The following is a 16,905-nucleotide window of genomic DNA, read 5'->3' as shown; positions in this document are numbered from 1 at the left end:
AAGCCACAAAAGTAGTTAACTAAGTAGACTCCAATTAAGTTTAACAGAGGCTTAATTATATAAAAGGGCAACTTAATTTAGCTAACCTAGGAACGCTAAGCTTAAAACCTAAAGCTTGTTATAGTAAAGCCTACGGACCTTACTAGTTCCCGCAGAGAGACCCGTAAGACCGTAAATATAAAGGACTAATACGCTGTATAGCGTGTAAGAGGCGCCTATATTGCCATAGTCTGCCAACCCAAATCTGCTTATAACTTATCCTTTACGGCCTAGGTAGTAGATCCATAAGAAGAAAATATTAAGCAGCTTAATAAGCGTATTTAGTGGCAAATTAATAATGTAGTAAGGGGACTTACTTTTATACCACTAGACCTAAGTTTCCTTAGCTTACTAATATTTATAAACGCCTCCTTTGCCAATAATAAAGACCTATTATCACAAATCGGCTTTATAATCGGCTTTGTGATTATACTTACAGACCATAATTAGGACGTAAATATACTGTACTGGTCCTTAATTAAGTGTAAATAAGTAACCCGAAGTGTACTAGCTTTTAAACTATATACACTAGCCTATGGCTTTAATATAGTAGCCATAATGTAACGTGGCCCGCCTCCACGTCGCCATACGGCCAAAAAGACTGAGAGTGCTTGCGAACTTGTCGCAAGCGCGGCGGGACCTAATATATATACTCTTACAATTGCCCTCTCCTCTGCGCGCTCGTCCCCGAGCGCTCGCAGGGATTCCTCTGTGCGCCCGTTCGGGCCTCCACAGGGATCAAACGCCAAGAGTATCACCATATTAGTTAGTCCCCAGTAACGTAAGCGATCGGACTCAGCCGACCCGCCTCATCGCACGGATGCGTGTTAGACTGTACCAGAGCGAAGTGACCGATGGGGATCGAACCCACGACACCTGGCCCCAGTAAGTTCGCAAGCACAATTGTAACGTGGCCCGCCTCCACGTCGCCATACGGCCAAAAAGACTGAGAGTGCTTGCGAACTTGTCGCAAGCGCGGCGGGACCTAATATATATACTCTTACACATAATTAAATTAACGGTCTAGAAGATTCTATAACTGGAGTAGTTACCCCTGGTTTTATACACTAATTTAAAGTCCCTTTATAACTGCCTAGTTAAACTAGGTATAATATAAGAGAAGAGGCTTATAGTCGACCTAATGTGCTTACGTTAGGCCTATAAATAACGTAAGATTACGGAGGTTAAATGGATTAGTAGCGGAGATAACCTAGTAGACGCTATAACTAAGGCAAAGCTATGTTAAGCTCTTAAAACCCTAATTAATACAAATAAGCTTAACCTAAAGGTTATAGAATGGGTAGAGTGAGACTAATAGAGCATTTACGGTTTAGTTACGGCCCGTCGGAAGGTTATATGGTGCATTTACGGCCCATTAAAAGGCCGTATAGTTTATTTTACGGACTATAAGTAGAACCTATGGCCAGCTTAGGGCACTGTTTAGAAGGAAGCCTAAACAGCACCTTAGGGGAGATTTCCTATGTATTTTCCTTTATATTTTATGGTTTTATTAAAGCAATTACGGAGGCTGTATATAGGTAGTTTTATTTTTTAAGTACCGCCAGTATATAATTACAGCACCTATTGTACTAACCGCGTGCTTACGCGTTCGGTACACCAGGTACACATTTACGCGTTTAGTGTACTAACCACTTACTTACGCGTCTAGTGCACTTATAAAGCACTAACTAATTAGGGGGGAGGTGTATTAGTATATAGACTACGTAGTCTGCTTTATACAATTAACAGTTACCACCATCCTAAAGAGCATACGATACTATACGTATTTCATGCCCCGGGATATAACTTACTTGTGCTATTAAGTTAGTATAAACAGATACTTTTAGCCATAGATTTAAGGTGTTAAATTTAAGGTGGCTAACCCTAGGCTCCCATTATATTAATCTATTTAACTAGGGAGTCCTCCTTAATAACTAAGAGCTTTTAAAGCTTTTAGTAATACTCCTTGCTTAACTAGCGGCTGTTACAATAATAGTAAATAAAAGAAGGTAATAGACCGTATATTTGGGTAAGTAAATAGCCAGATTAATTAGGATCGGCTTCTAATAATTAAAGAATAATTTGTATTTAATCTTCTTAGTTAAGCAACAGTAATTAGGGGGTAGTAGAGGATATAGTGGTGGTATAGTTAAGGAGTATTGTTAAACGGACAATTAGGAATAAGAACTCTGTTTATTAAAGAGGGCTCTAGAAGCTCTCTTATATACATTAGGTAGGTCCAAATACAATAACGACAACGTCGTCATGTAGTAGGTTATAGTTAAGAGAAATAGGTAATAAGACGTTTGATAAGACATACGAGCTTAAGATACGAGATAACTGAGACATAGTTCGTATAGACGATCTAGGTCGTCAGACAGTATTACGATGGTAGTAAGGAACTTCGATTCAGGTCGACAAGTATTTTGATGTTTTGATTTTGATTTTCGTAGGAGGCCCGTGCACTGTCTCGGGTGGGTGGCTGTCTCGTCTGGGTGGCCAAGACGTTATAGATTTGAGTGGTTGGTCTTGTGGGTAGGGGGGTATTAGGAGGGTTGACGGATTGGATTAGATATTGTGTCGGGTGACGGGAACTAGGGCTTGCGAGCTGGTTGGGGCCCGCGATTAAGAGAAGGTGCTGTGCGAGAGGTGGTCCGAACTTCCATAGGGTAAATACATGGGCGCACGGTTGGCCCAATGGGCCAATGGTACGCGCGCATCAGCGGCTCAATCAGCCGGGAGGCTTGGCCGTGGACATTCGCGAATGTGAGTTGTTAGTGTCACGTGCGGCTCAGCGACTCAGCGGGCGCTCAGCCGAGCCGTGAACACAATAACCCGTTATCGTCCACTATAGGCGCTGTTAAGCTATCAAGTCCTTAGCCATCTGGCTGGAGTAATGGTATGGAGATATTCTATACCAATTGCTGAGATTCCTCTATTGCGCCGAAACGGTATCAACTCAAGGCGCGCTCCCTTCGTATGTGACGCGACGCGGGTGTGTTTGGTCCTCCAATAATACAAATATGCTAAGTTCTCTCTGGAAATTCATAAGAAGAGGCAAGCATTTTATAAGGAAAACGACCACTTGCTGTTCCGCTCACCCCCCTTATGGCCAAGCCTTGTCTAGATATGCGTTGGTACGTCATATCTGACTGCCTATTTTTGATAGGATAAGTCCACTGGCTAGTGAACCTGTCCCATTGAACAAGGATCTAACACACCGCCGCAGCACCTCGCATTATCTCATGCATGCAGGACCCACGCAACTGAACAGAGCTCTAGTGTTGATTGAAACCTGCAAGCCCATGACTCAGTCTCTGCGAACGCTACATTGAGCTCAAATGCTCTACATAAGATGGATTCCCTAACTACTAACCCTCGACTTTCATCTCACGGTTGTACTGGCAGAAACCATGACCAGCCCAGCTCCAACTCGGCGCCCTTACCACGGCTCTTGCCATTGTGGTCAAACCAAATACATTGCCTACTTAACACTACCACCTCCGACCGTCGCAGTCGATCCACATCCCGGTACTACCATCCGCATCTACAAATGCAACTGTTCTACTTGCCACAAAGCAGGCTACTTCCATGTCCGCCTCAAGGATGCACCAAATGACTTCGTCCTCCTCTCACCCACTGACCCCGAGAATGGAGGGCTGGGTGATTACCAATGCTTCGAGAAGTTTGCACATTGGTACTTCTGCAAGAATTGTGGCGTTCGATGCTTCATTGTTGGGGGCAAGACGGAGACAGTGGATATTGATCTGGAGAAATGGCTCGGGCGGGAGAGTGAAGGGAAAACCACAAAGGTGTGGAGGCCTAAGAGTGACGGCTGGGTTGAGGATGGGGGTTCGTATTTTAGCCTCAATGCCACGAGCTTAGAGCCGAAGCAGGACGGTTTCGACTTAAGGGGATGGGCTGAAAAGGGATGGATTTATTATTTGGATATGCTTGGAGGGAAGGGAGAGGACCGATTTGGGGAGCCCCATGAAGGTGGAATGTATTGAAGGTAAAACTTAGAGAATTATTTGGTTTAGCCTGAAACGCTTTTCTTTCCGATTAGCATCGTTTTCGGGAACTTACTTTACCGTGCTTCAACGCTGGCGCCGGGCGACAATTTCTGGGCCGCACTTAGTATACACCGATAGTTAAATGATGGATTCCACAGTTGGGTGCCCCATCTAAACACCAAAATGGCGACGTTGTTTCTTAGCCCCCAGTTCTGTGACGTTCAAGCTTTCCCTGCTGACCCTAACATACAGTATTAGTAAACCTTCCACCGCCCTTTGCATCTCCCTCGTCGCCCCTTCAATGACAGCCGTCAACGGAGCCTTGCCCGCTTTTTTCCTGCTAAACCTTAACACACGGGTTGTTTAGCACCTTGTTGGTATTTATTTTCGACACTCCATGTCTAATACACTTATTAAATATTTCTTCCGTGAAGGGATCAGCGCCATGAAATACCAATCTCACCTCTACCCCTACCTCACCATTGATAGCTTGCAATCTATCATATTCCAGTCGAATGCCCCGTGGACCATAACTCCCATGAACGTTCCCAAAGGCGGGCGCTGACCAGTCTATCCCGCAATCGACAAACTCTCGCGCCTCCTCAGGGGTTGTTAAGAGGCCTTCTAGATCGGCTGTATCACTAACACCATCCTCTCTACCCTCAATCCTTCCCGGCTTTGCTTCTGCTGCTATACCACTCTCATAACAGTATGCAGTTAACTCTTTTGTTAACTGCAAGTTCTCCACTTTTTCATAATGGCTTATATCAATCATAATCGAATCAAATCCGCCTATATCTGCAGCTCGCTTCACGATTTCGGGGTCTTGTGCGTGGTTGAGATGAACCGCAATAGGAACCGACGCATTACGTGCTGCTTCAGCAGCAAGGTGGACGAGTAGGCCTCCAGCGTAAGAGATAGCCCAGGGAAATAATAGGATCATGACGGGGGAGCGGCGAGATTCTGCAGCGCGGACGGTTGCGAGGATACCCTCGGTGTTGTAGCAGCACATTGAGGCAATGCCATACCTTTTGCGCATTATTGAGAATTGAGATAGCGCGGTTATCTTTCATCATCGGTTTTGCTATGGTGAAGACTTTTAAGAGAGAACTGGGGGAGGGTTGCCAATGGAAAATAGCGGAAGCTCAGGAAGTTTTATTGACGTGAGAGCAGCCGCATACCCGGCATCCATGATATCGGATACCCGTCTTCGGTGTGCCTTCATTCAATCGCTGAACGTCTGAAGCGGGCCGTTGGGATTATGTTACCTCAGCAAGCCCAGACGTAATTCCGTTGGTGCGGATTTTCAATCAGACCGCAAGCTAACTAAAAAGAGTGTTCGGTTGCAAAACTTCAAATCAGATCTATTATTCACACGCTTGCGGAGAAGAGGATTAATTAATCTGATTGGTGGGTACGGGCTTAAAGGCATTAATTGAGAATGGGTATATTCGCAAGGCCATTTGCAGGGGATTGCCCTGCCTTGACTAAACGTGATGCCCATGGACCCGTGCGCAAGTATATTGCTGCAGTATCTATTTATAAAGCCTAAAATATGCAACTAAAGAAAAAGGTATAGGTGGGAGGGAAAGCAAGCAAGTAAGGCTTAATTTTGTGAATGTTAATAATATTAGTGTTGCTAAGATACAGGGGTGCTGCTATAGTACTCGCTTAGCCACATAGACATATCTATTTATTATTTACACGCTTATAGAGAAGAGGATTAATTAATCTAATTAGTAGGTACGGGCTTAAAGGCATTAATTAAGAATAGGTATATTCGCAAGGCCATTTATAGGGGATTACCCTACCTTAACTAAATGTAATACCTATAGACCTAGAAGCGCAGCGCCTGTACCATATAAAGTAGAGTAGGGGGAAGAAAAAGTAAAAAATAAAAAAGGGGGGGAAAGGAGAGATTTAAGTTAATATATTAGAGTGCCAAAATAGGCACTCCTATACGCCGTTATACCTAAATACCTTTGCCTATTGTATTTAGGGTAAGTAATAATAAGAACGGTATTAGCGTTCTATATTAGAAGTTTACACTTAGCCAAAATAGGTCTTTTAGGGATAATAAATAGTAAAGCTAAAACATTTGTAAGGACTACCGGCCTAGTTACTATATTTAGCCGTCTATAAAACCGTTATCTTAAGCGTATTAAGCAGTACCTTTTTAAAATAAGTGTCCGTTATAGAGCTTAGAGTAAAGGCTAAGAGCAGCAACTTTATACTTTAGCTTATTCCTAACCGCGTAGCTTATAAAGGCTAATCTCTTAAAATAAAAGAGAGGGGCGTTTCTGGGTTAGGGGTTATTTTTAAATAGGTGTTTTATAGCTTAAACTACATATTTAGGTTGCCCTAAAGCGGTAATTATAATTAAGACTTCTTAGTAATTAACGTCCGTTTTACTACGCTTTAGATATAATATTATATAATCCTCTGCTAGCGTTATATTATTTCTAGTATATTTTATAGTAAAGAAGGCGTGGCTATCTTTCTAAGCCTTAGTATAGGTAATCTCGCCTAGATAAAGGAATCCTATAAAGGCCGTGGTAACGGCGGCGTTGAAGTTAAGATCCTTAACGGATTAGGCATTTAGGGTAACTAATTAGGTAAGAATATCTTTAGTAATTAGCAATCTTTTAGCTATAGTAGAGGGATTTATAGATATTACACCGTCTAGGATCCTTTTAATAATAGGATTATTAAAGATGGAGGTGTTATAATTAGCGTTAATATAGTGGGATTAAATTATAAAGATATAGGCTTTAACTATAGTAGGCTTAATATAGCTTATTCCTAGACTAGCATTACTAAAGATCCGTTAGGTAATTTATTCTCCTAGGTAGTAAAGGGGCGCTAGGTACTTTACCGCTTTATAAAGGTTACAGTAGCCCTCCTAACTCTTAATTATAGGATAGTATAAATCTCTTATTCTATTAAAAAGGCCGTGCTATAATAGTTAGCCAAAGCATTCTAAGGGGGCTTTTACCTTAATCTAAAAATTAGGTAGGGGGTCTTTAAAAGGGACTAGGTCTCCTATTTTGGCGTTAAATTAAATATAATAAAGAAGTATATAGTAATGGTAAATTAAAAGTATTCTAATGCGGGTATAGTAATAATACCCTATTACAATTAAAATGAGATAAAGTATTAGCTAGCCCGTTTTCTATAGAGGAAACCTACTCTATATAGAGCGTAATATTATAGGCTGCGGCTAATTAGAGGATTTTATAGAGCGGGTAATTACCTAGTCCTTTTACCACCGTATTCTAAAATCCTAAAAGTACTACTATATTATCTATATAGATATAAACTAAGCTATACTCCTACCGTGTTGCCTAAAGCTAAAACGAGGTTATAATCGCTTGGACCTCCCACTTATTAATTAAGGCAAGGCGGTATTTTGCATTAGGGTAGTAGCTTAAAGAATTATTTTAGGGTAAAAATACTAAATAGGGCGGCCATATTGTCCCTTAAGAATCCTTAAGGAAGAAGAAGGCCCTATAACTAAGAATCCTAGATATATCTAAGAAGAAATAGAATTATTTTTAATCCGTATTATTAAAGAAGAGGATACCATTTAAAAGGGTAAAAGCATCCCTCCACCATAACAAGTCTTGGCAAAGTTTAGCTATTAGCTGTTAGTAAGGATAACTACCTACCTTTATAAAAGTAGAGATAAACTCCTAGATAGAGTGGTTATATAAACGCCTAAGCCTAATTACCTGGGCGCTCTAAGTAAGTCTACTAGCTAGTTTTTAACTCTAAACTAGCGTTAAGGATCTACTACTTAACGCTTTATTAATCTCCTTAATCGTAGTAGCCTATTTTAAAGGAGAAAGACGCAGCTTAGACTTTAGAGTATCTATAATATAACCTAGGACTTTAGCCGTAGTGCCTTTAATATTCTTTAATTTATTTCATAGGATACCTAATTTATCGCTTAATTAGTTATATACACTAAGTAATTAAGGGAGAATAGAAGCGTTAGAAAGTATAAAAATAAAGTTATTTAAATAGTGCTCTAAGGCGGCGTTTAGGATATATTAGATAAGTATCTAGTAGAATCTCTCTGTAAAAAAATTAAATAAAAAGGGTGCAGTTCGAAGGCTAAATAAGAGGCAATATTTAAAATACACTACACCCTTCTAGGAGAACCCTATAAGGCGTTAAGCTTTAATAGAAAGTAGAATATTCTAAAAGGCGTCCTTAATATCCCTCTTAATAATTATGTAACTACGGCCTGTATATATAACATATTAGAGAACCTAATTAACTATTAAATATTATAGTGTGGCGAATGCTATAGGGATTAAGTTATTAACAGATCGGCTAAATAGTGAGGATAAGTTATAAATACGGCGCCATCCCCTATCCGCTTTAGGTACTAAACCTAGTAGTAAGAATATAACGGGAGACGTTACTATTATAATCCTACCTATATTTAGATCGGCGCTAATCTTCTCTAAGATTAGGACCGTATTTATGGCTATTAAGGCTTAGTTCTTCTAGGAAAGGAGCTTAATTTCTAGGTCTGCCCTAATTTAGCATCTAAACTTTAAGATACTAATAATATTGCGTTAGAGGTTGCTGGGGTATAGGGATAGATAACACCCCCACGCTTAAATAATTAAGGGGGAGGGAGAGTCCTATAGAGGAGAGGAGGGCAGAAAGACTAGAAATAATAGTATAGTATTTAGCCTACCCGTACTATAAGGGTAGAGCATAGTTTCGGTGGAGTATAGGTATAGCTTAATAAAATCCTCTTCCTCCTCTTCCTTTTCCTTATTAATACTTTCCTCTAGTAATTACTACTTATAATTCCTCGCAGTATATAGGCCACCGCACTTACTATAGGTATATAGGAACTTATAATTCTTACCTAGGTTATACTTCCCTCTATTAAAGCTATAACAGGTCCTTAAGATATTAGTACTTACTTGCGCGCGTTTTAAAATAGATGCGGATTTATAAGTACTAGAATTGCAATAGATATCTAGGAAGTTATTAAAGATCTTCTAGTTAGCTAGCTCTAACTAGTTCTTTTAAATAACCATAGAGTAGTACTCTAAGGCCATAGTTATTAAGGGAGTAATTTAGTAAGTGGTAGATAGCTAGATAACTTAATTGCAGAAGGTAAGTATTTAGGGAATAAGATCTACTGAAAGATTCTTATATATAACAATTAAAATCATTATATAGTTAAGGAAGCCCTTTACCTACACTTCAACGGACGGGTAGTCCTTTATCGTCCCTTCTTTCGGTCTTATAGAAAGGACGCTATTAACAATAAGGATATTATTCTAAGGCTTAGACCAGAGCCGGTTTATTAATTAGGGTTAAGGATAATACTGCCGTAGCTGATCTTGCTGTTACCGTAGCGAGGCTTAATATATAGAGTTTAGTTGCCTAATCTTCCTATTCTTTTCGGACGCGTAGCATTTTGGTACGGTCCTCCTATTCCTAAAGGAGTCTTATTTTCTAGTTGGTTGCCTAGTCCTTAATCTCCTTTACCTAAGCTCTTCTAATCCTTAAGTCCTCCTTATGTAGTTACTAAAGCCGTTCTTTAGCTTTTTTAGCAGCTAAAGTCTTACATTAAGCCGTGGAGAGAGGCACCATTATAGAGGATAGAGACTGTAATGCTAGCGTATCGCCTAAAGGTATAGGGGAAGGTAAGGGAGACTAGTAGGTAACCTCTAAGGAGTTTAGCTCGTCGAGTATATCGTTATTGGTTAAGTTTTTAAGGTTTTTATAGATAATTCGCGAAGGTTTAGACGAGCGTATAGGTCGTTAAGTCATTAATAGTAACAGTTAATTATTAGAAATTGAGTAAATAAGGTATTAGCTCTTAAATAAGACTAATATAGAAAGCAAGCAAGCAAGGCTTAATTTTGTGAATGTTGATGATGTTGGTGTTGCTGAGATGCAGGGGTGCTGCTGCAGTGCTCGCTTAGCCACATAGACATGTCCATCTAAACTGAAAGTCCGGCAGAGAAGGACGCATTCCTCCCCAATTTGGTACGCATTTGTGGCTTTATAAAAGCACAGGCATGTGCAATCTAGAGGCTTTAGAATTCAAATGAGGAGCTTGGGGCTCCTTTTTAAACTAACGCCAAGGCCTTCGGTTCAGAAGCCTTATTATACGGTAAAGTTGCCAACTTTTTAACGTACAATTCTGGCGTTTTACGAGCGGTGAGAGGAAAATTAAAACTTCGAGGCCATGCAGCCAAAATCACTCCGAATCAACGTATTCTGAACTGAATCTGAGGCCTTCAGATCGGAACCGACCGACTCCTTCGGCCTATAACCCCCTAGAGCCGTGCTTATTTTCGCCAAAAAAAAAAGTCGTTATTAAGAATTTGCAACCTGGTGTCCAACGATAGTTGGTCCGTGCGCGAACACCATTTTCAAATGTTCGCAGACGCGTCCATACAATTTTATAGTAATTAACCACTATGCCTTTCAATCGTGCCTGTAGAATGGAATTCTACAGGAAGGATGAGTGCTGGGGCTTACGTATTACACGACACTCCCCCAAAAATTAAGCTCTTATAGCGTTTTATATACATATCAAAAGCCTGAAATATCTCATCACTGCTCATTGATCCCAACGATTTGATTGGCTGATCCTTATCGATAAGTGTTGGAAGCAGCGTTGCAAGGGATAGCAACGAGCATACGTATAACGTCGCATAACGTCGCATAACGTCGTAATGAGCATGCATATAAGGGCCAAAAAATCCACCGTTAATAGATCCAGCTCTTGCGATTATTTTAAGCCTATATACAGCCCTAGACCTTACATGGGCAGCTTTAACAATTTCGTTAAAGAAGCTTTATTTGTCGGTGGGTAACGTCATCCCAGTGCACGTGCCGAATTATGGTATGCGCCCGAGCTGTGTTTGTTTACTGCCGAACAGCTGTCTCCAACATCATCCACCACTCTGATTTAAAGGCTTTCTTATCCTCTGGAACTCGGTACACATCCTCACCATGCAACCTTTGCAACCCACCACAACACATCTACGCAGCCGAAAGCAACAAGGCCACGGCTCTTCAATTAAATGTCCCCTCGCCGCTCACGAAGGCCACTGCTCTCCATCTAAATGTTCCCTCGCCGCTGATCTCCCTCTAAAACCACCTCGCCCCCAGTTCCAATGCCAATGCTCTTCTCGAAACATATCTTCGGTTGCCATGGCGCCACATGAGCATGTCCAAACCCGCGGAGCTCACCGTAGGTCGAGGTCGGTAGTGCTCCGGAAACAGGGCCAGGCAGCAACGCAAATACCAAAACTTCTTTCGCATGATGCAAAAACTCCTCCAACCCCTCCACCTACTGACCCCAAAACAATTAGCTACACCTGGCAACTCGTCATGAGTAATAAAGGTAGCGGAGTCAGTAATATTCCAAAACTAGTTGGTCGAAGAGGGCGTAGGAAGGTGGATACACAAATTCAGCCTGGAGACTCGGTCTCTGTATTAACATCTATAACAGCGCCTACTTCTACGGCATCGGGCGTTGCTAAGGCCACTGATCGGGACTTCCGAACAACAGTGCTAGCGCCGCGCGGTATTATAATCATCTATAACTACGACTATATTTTACCTGAGCGCCATTTTGGCACACAACTTCCTGCGTTAGACTATGGGAGCATGGCAGGAGCATATCAACGACTCCAGGGATGTGATGCATCTAAGGTTTGGCTCAACGCGGGAGATGTATTTCTTAACGAAGTATGCTCACTTCGTCCTTTCATACTCTCTAGCCCGCCAACTTAATCTTCTAGGTGAAACAAGAGTACTTCTACATGATGTTTCACTCCCTCCCCGAGGCTGAGTTCGCTAATTATGCTAAAACGACTTTGCTCCGTTGCGATAAACGTAGTATCGACCGCGATGAAGGTCGCTACTGGAGGGCCGAGTGCACAGTCGACCAAGCCGCCCCTGCCAGCGAAAGTGAAACATGGTGGCAAGCACCTCCCATCCTTCCCACCCACGAATCCAACCCATCCAATAAGCGTTTTCGCTTTGACCTTCGTCCTGACCGCGCTTACTGGCTATCTACGATGGCCTTTAATAGCAACTACATCGCGCGCTTTACTAAATACGTCTTTCTTACCCGTAAGCGCTCCATCACGTGTCCATACCTCACAATCGAGTTTAAGCGAGATAGCGACAATGGTATGGAGTTTCGAGCCCGGAACCAGGTAGCGGCGGCGGGCTCATTAGCGCTGTACAATCGATCCAGGCTAAAAGTCGAGCGGCTTAAGGCGACGGATAGGGATTGGACAAGCAAGCACACGGCGGCCATGAGGCATTATGGGATGACGATGGCAGGGGAAACATATTCGGTCTGGTGCCTCCAGTTAAACGATCCGACGGCGATTGTGCATACCAAGCCAACAACTCCACCCTTTCCGCTTCTCCAGGCTCAGCCGGCGCAGCCAGATGGCCACACAATATCCCTTCGCACTTCTAGCCCTTTCGAACCACGGCACCATCCTTTTTCCCCTCACCGCTGGACCTGGCCTGGCTGCACTACGTTAGAAGTCTCCCAAGGTAGCTTCACTGTCCTAGCTGAGGTCCGCACCTGCATCCTCTGGCTCAACGAAATCCACCGCTGGGGACTGACTGTGCATGGACCTGCATGTGAGAAGGATGTAAAGTTTTGCTTGGAGCGCAATTTGAAGGGCGGGAGGGCAAGTTTGGAAGAGCAACCTGGTGTTGATTCTGATGAAGACTTGGAGCCTCCTGCTGATGCTGGCTAAGGATTAGGGTCGTGTTAGTGGCTCAGCTCTGGATTGTTGTGTCAGTAAGGGGAAAGAGTCTTGGGCAAAACTATAGGGAGGTTTGTAACAAAATTAGTTGTATAGCTAATATTCTCGTCTCAATCTCTCAACCTTCCCTCTACTCTCTTTCAATAGCTTGTACCCCGACACTCCCCCGACACCTAAAATATTGACTGTGTCGACGCTCCGCTGTCTTCATTGTCTTAGGAGGCGATGTGGCTTTACGGGCGGCTTAACACAATGATTTGCCGGAAGCATCAATTACCTTACAGACCCCGCCGGATTCTTTTAACAACGGGTGAGGTCTATGTGCATAAACTGCTAGGCGGCTAATCAGGAACTAACTGAGACAGCAAACGATCGCATGGTATTGGTACTCTCCTTCCTAGGACGCTCTTTCACGACGGAGACGAGACCGAAGAGCCTAATAAGTCTGATAAGGCACATTTAGCAAGTGACCCAAACAGGCAAGAGGCCCGCTGCCGCCTTTAGCAGTTCTTGCACCTAAGCATTAAGACTGATTGGAAGATGTAAGACAAAGGCTCTGCTTATAACTCTACTTAGTTATTTACATAATGTAGAAGCTGTGGTGCGCTGTAACCTATGCCATACCCTAGTACTACAACACCCAGCCGGCCACCTCATTAAGGGCCTCAATTACACCATTACGGAGCAACTCTTGGCCTTCTTTCACGCAGCCCTCTGTAGTGAGCCGTCGAAAACGCGCGACGAGCCCTGCCAAGAGCTGTGTTGTTGTTGATTAAGCTCTGGCTGGTCAAATTCTGGTCAAGCTTCGCTATAAGCTCTGTGGTGAATGTCTGAAAGGTAGCGGCCACATCTTCCGGTATATTAGCCCGCCCTTTCGCGATCCAGGCTGCGCCGGTATTAAGGATAGCGATACCACGGTTGATACGAGCCTCGTCTATAGAGCATTAGCTTGCGACTATGTAAACTTAGGAAGTTAGACACTTACCAAGAAACAAGATTTGATCAACAGTTAGTCCGTAAAGATCAATTAGAGCATCCGCGTCATTTCGTTGGCCAGTGGTATAGAGTCTTGCATCGGCAGTCGCATCACCCTCATGGGCGTATACATTACCCGCATGAATTCTGTTCTCACCTTCCTCAGTAAGGCCCCCAAAGTGATCTCGGCGATAGACATCGATAAATCTATGCCTAATACCGTGATATCCTTCAGCATCTTTAGTGAGGGTTTTGACGCGATCCTGGAGATCAGTGATTTGGGCCTCGTCGTCGGCGACCCGGTCTTTGAGGTCGGCGATTTGGGCCCCGTCGTCGGCGATTTGGTCTTTGAGGTCAGCGATTTCGTCTTTGTAGTCAGCGATTTGGTCTTTGAGGTCAGCGATTTGGTCTTTGTAGTCTTACCTCAGCGAGCTCAGACGCGATTTTTTAGCTAGCATCGGAATAACCTAAGCCGTCTTCCGAATTGCAAAATCACGTCTGAGAGGCTTTGGCGAGTTTTGTTAAAAGCATAAGCAAAATCCGCAAAATGGATATTACGGATATCTAATTTATTTATTTACACAACGCGTTATTATTACCAAAAGTTAATACAATATTTTTAAGAACTAGGGCTTCTAAATGGTATAAATTTTATAATACGGCTATTGCTTNGTCCTNACATTAATTTCGTTAAAGTTAAAAAACGCGTTGTTAAAAGCATAAGCANATATTNTATCTTATTAAATAGTNTACTAATATAGATAAAACTATACAGATATATAGATATCTACTACTTAAAGCTATTGCAACACTTAGAAGGTGCTATAGTTAGGTCCTTCCTTGAAAATATCCTCCCTTGGCCCGGAGTGCCTCTGCTACTACTAGGGGGTAAGCTTTGGGCAGAGCCTCGTGCAGAGCTTCGTGCGGAGCCTCAGTAGAGCTTTGTGCAGAGCTTCGTGTAGAGCCTTAGTAGAGCTTCGTGTAGAGCCTTAGTAGAGCTTCGTGTAGAGCCTTAGTAGAGCTTCGTGTAGAGCTTCGCGCAGAGCTTCGTGTAGAGCTTCGCGCAGAGCTCCGTGCAGAGCTTCGTGTAGAGCTTGGTGTAGGGCTTCGTGCAGAGCTTCGTGCAGAGCTTCGTGTAGGGCCTGATGTAGAGCTTCGTGCAGAGCTTCGTGCAGAGCTTCGTGCAGAGCTTCGTGCAGAGCTTCGTGCAGAGCTTCGTGCGGGCGTGCAGACGTGTAGATGTGCAGACGGTAGACGTTCGTCGGGCGATCAATTGCAGAGACGTTTGTAGGGACAATTGTATGGGCAATTAATCAATTGATTGTATGGGCGTTCGTACGGACGTTNGTACGGGCGATTGTAGAACCTTCCTAGTATATTAGTGCTGCGTGTTAGTAGAGCTTTAGAGCTCTATATAGGCTTTGAGCAAGGCTTCGAGTAGAGCTTTTACAGAGCTTCGTACGGAGCTTCGAGCAAAGCTTCGAGCAGAGCTTCGAGCAGAGCTTCGAGCAGAGCTTCGAGCAGAGCTTCGAGCAGAGCTTCGTGCGGAGCTTCGAGCAAAGCTTCGTGCGGAGCTTCGAGCAAAGCTTCGTGCGGAGCTTCGAGCAAAGCTTCGTGCGGAGCTTCGAGCAAAGCTTCGTGCGGAGCTTCGAGCAAAGCTCGAGCAAAGCTTCGAGCAAAGCTTCGAGCAGGACTTTGAGCAGAGCTTCGAGCAGGGCTTCGAGCAGAGCTTCGTGCGGAGCCTCGTGCAGAGCTTCGTGCAGAGCTTCGTGCAGAACTTCGTGCAGAGCTTCGTGCAGAACTTCGTGCAGAGCTTCGTGCAGAACTTCGTGCAGAGCTTCGTGCAGAGCTTCGTGCAGAGCTTCGTGCAGAGTTTCGTGCAGAGCTTTTGCAGAGCTTTAGTGGAGCTTCCTGCAGGTCTCCCCCTGANCTTCGTTCCGCAGAGCTCTCGCAAAGCTCCACAGCTCTACGCAGAGGGCTGGTGGCGTGGGCGTAAGCGTTCAGCGTTGGTGTTTACTGCGCGGCTCGGCGAGGTAGAATTGGGGCCTCTACCGCGACGAATTCCTCTTAACGTCGCGCGCGTATAAGGAGCTAAAGATCTCATAACTTATAGAGTAGGCTTTTCTCTATAATTTGGTGTAATTTTTATGTTGATAGGTATTGTGGAAGGGTAGATCAATTTCGTTAAAGTTAATGAGGTCTTCTCATATAAACCGTGTTTAGGTTTTCTGCAAAGCTCGCCAAAGTGCCTCAGACCAAGAAAACGATTACCGTCCTAAATCAGCTTAGCGGACGGTGCGGATATTCCTATATCCGCATAATCGATTTCTTAGTCTGAGCTTCTGAGGTAATTTGTAGTCAGCGATTTCGTCTTTGTAGTCAGCGATTTTGCCTTGGAGGTCGGCGATTTGGCCCTCGTGTTTGTCGGCGAATCGGGCCATCCGATCCTCCAACCTCTTCATCCTCTCCCGCATGTCGTCTCTCTCCTCCAGGAGGTCCAGGCCTGCTCTATTCCCATAGGTGGTCACCTCTTCGGCCGCCCCGTATTCCGCGCTTTCCATCGCTCTCCTCAGTGTTTCCTTGGCAACAGCCTCGAATTCCTCGTCTAGTGCCTCGACGCGTTCATATGCGATAACGTTAAAACTATTGGGCTATAAATAAAGTGAGCAAAGACGCCAAGTGAAAAAGACAGTTTCTTACCTCTGCTGGGGGGCCGGGGAGTTTCTGCGGGGTGCTAGGGATTGGCATTTTCTGCAAGGAGCCGGAGGTGGCTGATTTTTGGGACCGAAGTTTCGGCATGTTTTTCGGTAAGTTTAGTGCTTAAGCGGGGATTGGTTAAATCAAGTTAAGAAGAGCTGGTAAAGTGGTTTTAGTGTGTAAGCTGCAAAAGAGGAGAGATAGAGAATGCAGAGAGTAGAAATCGATTTATATCGCAAAAAGAGGGCTCTTTTTCCTAGAATCACCTGCGATCCCTACCTAGGTAATTGAGTCTATACTTTCGGGTACCAGATTTTAAACTTGCCAAGTCTGCTTCTAATTGGCTTAAGTGGCAGAATCACGTAACGAACATTAAAATATGAACATGCGGATTATTA

The 16,905-nt window shown here is 43.6% G+C and overlaps 4 protein-coding genes across 4 annotated transcripts; 2 read left to right on the top strand and 2 right to left on the bottom strand.

Moving 5' to 3' along the window:
- The first annotated feature begins 3,267 nt into the window (after window positions 1–3,267).
- K441DRAFT_667226 (uncharacterized protein) lies at window positions 3,268–4,250 on the top strand. Its single transcript, XM_067649790.1, has one exon. The coding sequence runs from the start codon at window positions 3,453–3,455 to the stop codon at window positions 4,047–4,049; it is 597 nt and encodes a 198-aa protein (XP_067499347.1). The 5' UTR covers window positions 3,268–3,452; the 3' UTR covers window positions 4,050–4,250.
- A 128-nt stretch (window positions 4,251–4,378) lies between these two features.
- K441DRAFT_667225 (putative fructose-bisphosphate aldolase) lies at window positions 4,379–5,238 on the bottom strand. Its single transcript, XM_067649789.1, has one exon. The coding sequence runs from the start codon at window positions 5,089–5,091 to the stop codon at window positions 4,393–4,395; it is 699 nt and encodes a 232-aa protein (XP_067499346.1). The 5' UTR covers window positions 5,092–5,238; the 3' UTR covers window positions 4,379–4,392.
- A 5,597-nt stretch (window positions 5,239–10,835) lies between these two features.
- K441DRAFT_271175 (uncharacterized protein) lies at window positions 10,836–12,943 on the top strand. Its single transcript, XM_067640878.1, has 3 exons — window positions 10,836–10,904; window positions 10,979–11,792; window positions 11,846–12,943. The coding sequence occupies exons 2-3, from the start codon at window positions 11,052–11,054 to the stop codon at window positions 12,824–12,826; spliced, it is 1,722 nt and encodes a 573-aa protein (XP_067499345.1). The 5' UTR covers window positions 10,836–10,904; window positions 10,979–11,051; the 3' UTR covers window positions 12,827–12,943.
- A 569-nt stretch (window positions 12,944–13,512) lies between these two features.
- Window positions 13,513–14,048, bottom strand: K441DRAFT_680873 (uncharacterized protein; the record flags this gene model as incomplete). Its single annotated transcript, XM_067651411.1, has 3 exons — window positions 13,513–13,769; window positions 13,821–13,926; window positions 13,968–14,048. The coding sequence occupies 3 exons, from the start codon at window positions 14,046–14,048 to the stop codon at window positions 13,513–13,515; spliced, it is 444 nt and encodes a 147-aa protein (XP_067499344.1).
- Between the last annotated feature and the right edge of the window lie 2,857 nt (window positions 14,049–16,905).

The sequence above is a fragment of the Cenococcum geophilum genome (genome assembly GCF_001692895.1).
Source record: "Cenococcum geophilum 1.58 unplaced genomic scaffold K441scaffold_53, whole genome shotgun sequence".
Classification (NCBI taxonomy): Eukaryota; Fungi; Ascomycota; class Dothideomycetes; order Gloniales; family Gloniaceae; genus Cenococcum; species Cenococcum geophilum.
Note: the sequence above shows the minus strand (reverse complement) of the source record. Positions and strands in the feature narration are given on the sequence as shown.

What these genes read in the sequence shown, in the direction of transcription:
- K441DRAFT_667226 (XM_067649790.1), top strand. Translation starts at nt 3,453, where the DNA reads ATGACCAGCCCAGCTCCAACTCGGCGCCCTTACCACGGCTCTTGCCAT.
- K441DRAFT_667225 (XM_067649789.1), bottom strand. Translation starts at nt 5,091, where the DNA reads ATGCGCAAAAGGTATGGCATTGCCTCAATGTGCTGCTACAACACCGAG.
- K441DRAFT_271175 (XM_067640878.1), top strand. Translation starts at nt 11,052, where the DNA reads ATGCAACCTTTGCAACCCACCACAACACATCTACGCAGCCGAAAGCAA. An exon ending in GAGATGTATTTCTTAACGAA is followed by an intron (nt 11,793 to 11,845) that starts GTATGCTCACTT and finishes TTAATCTTCTAG; the next exon opens with GTGAAACAAGAGTACTTCTA.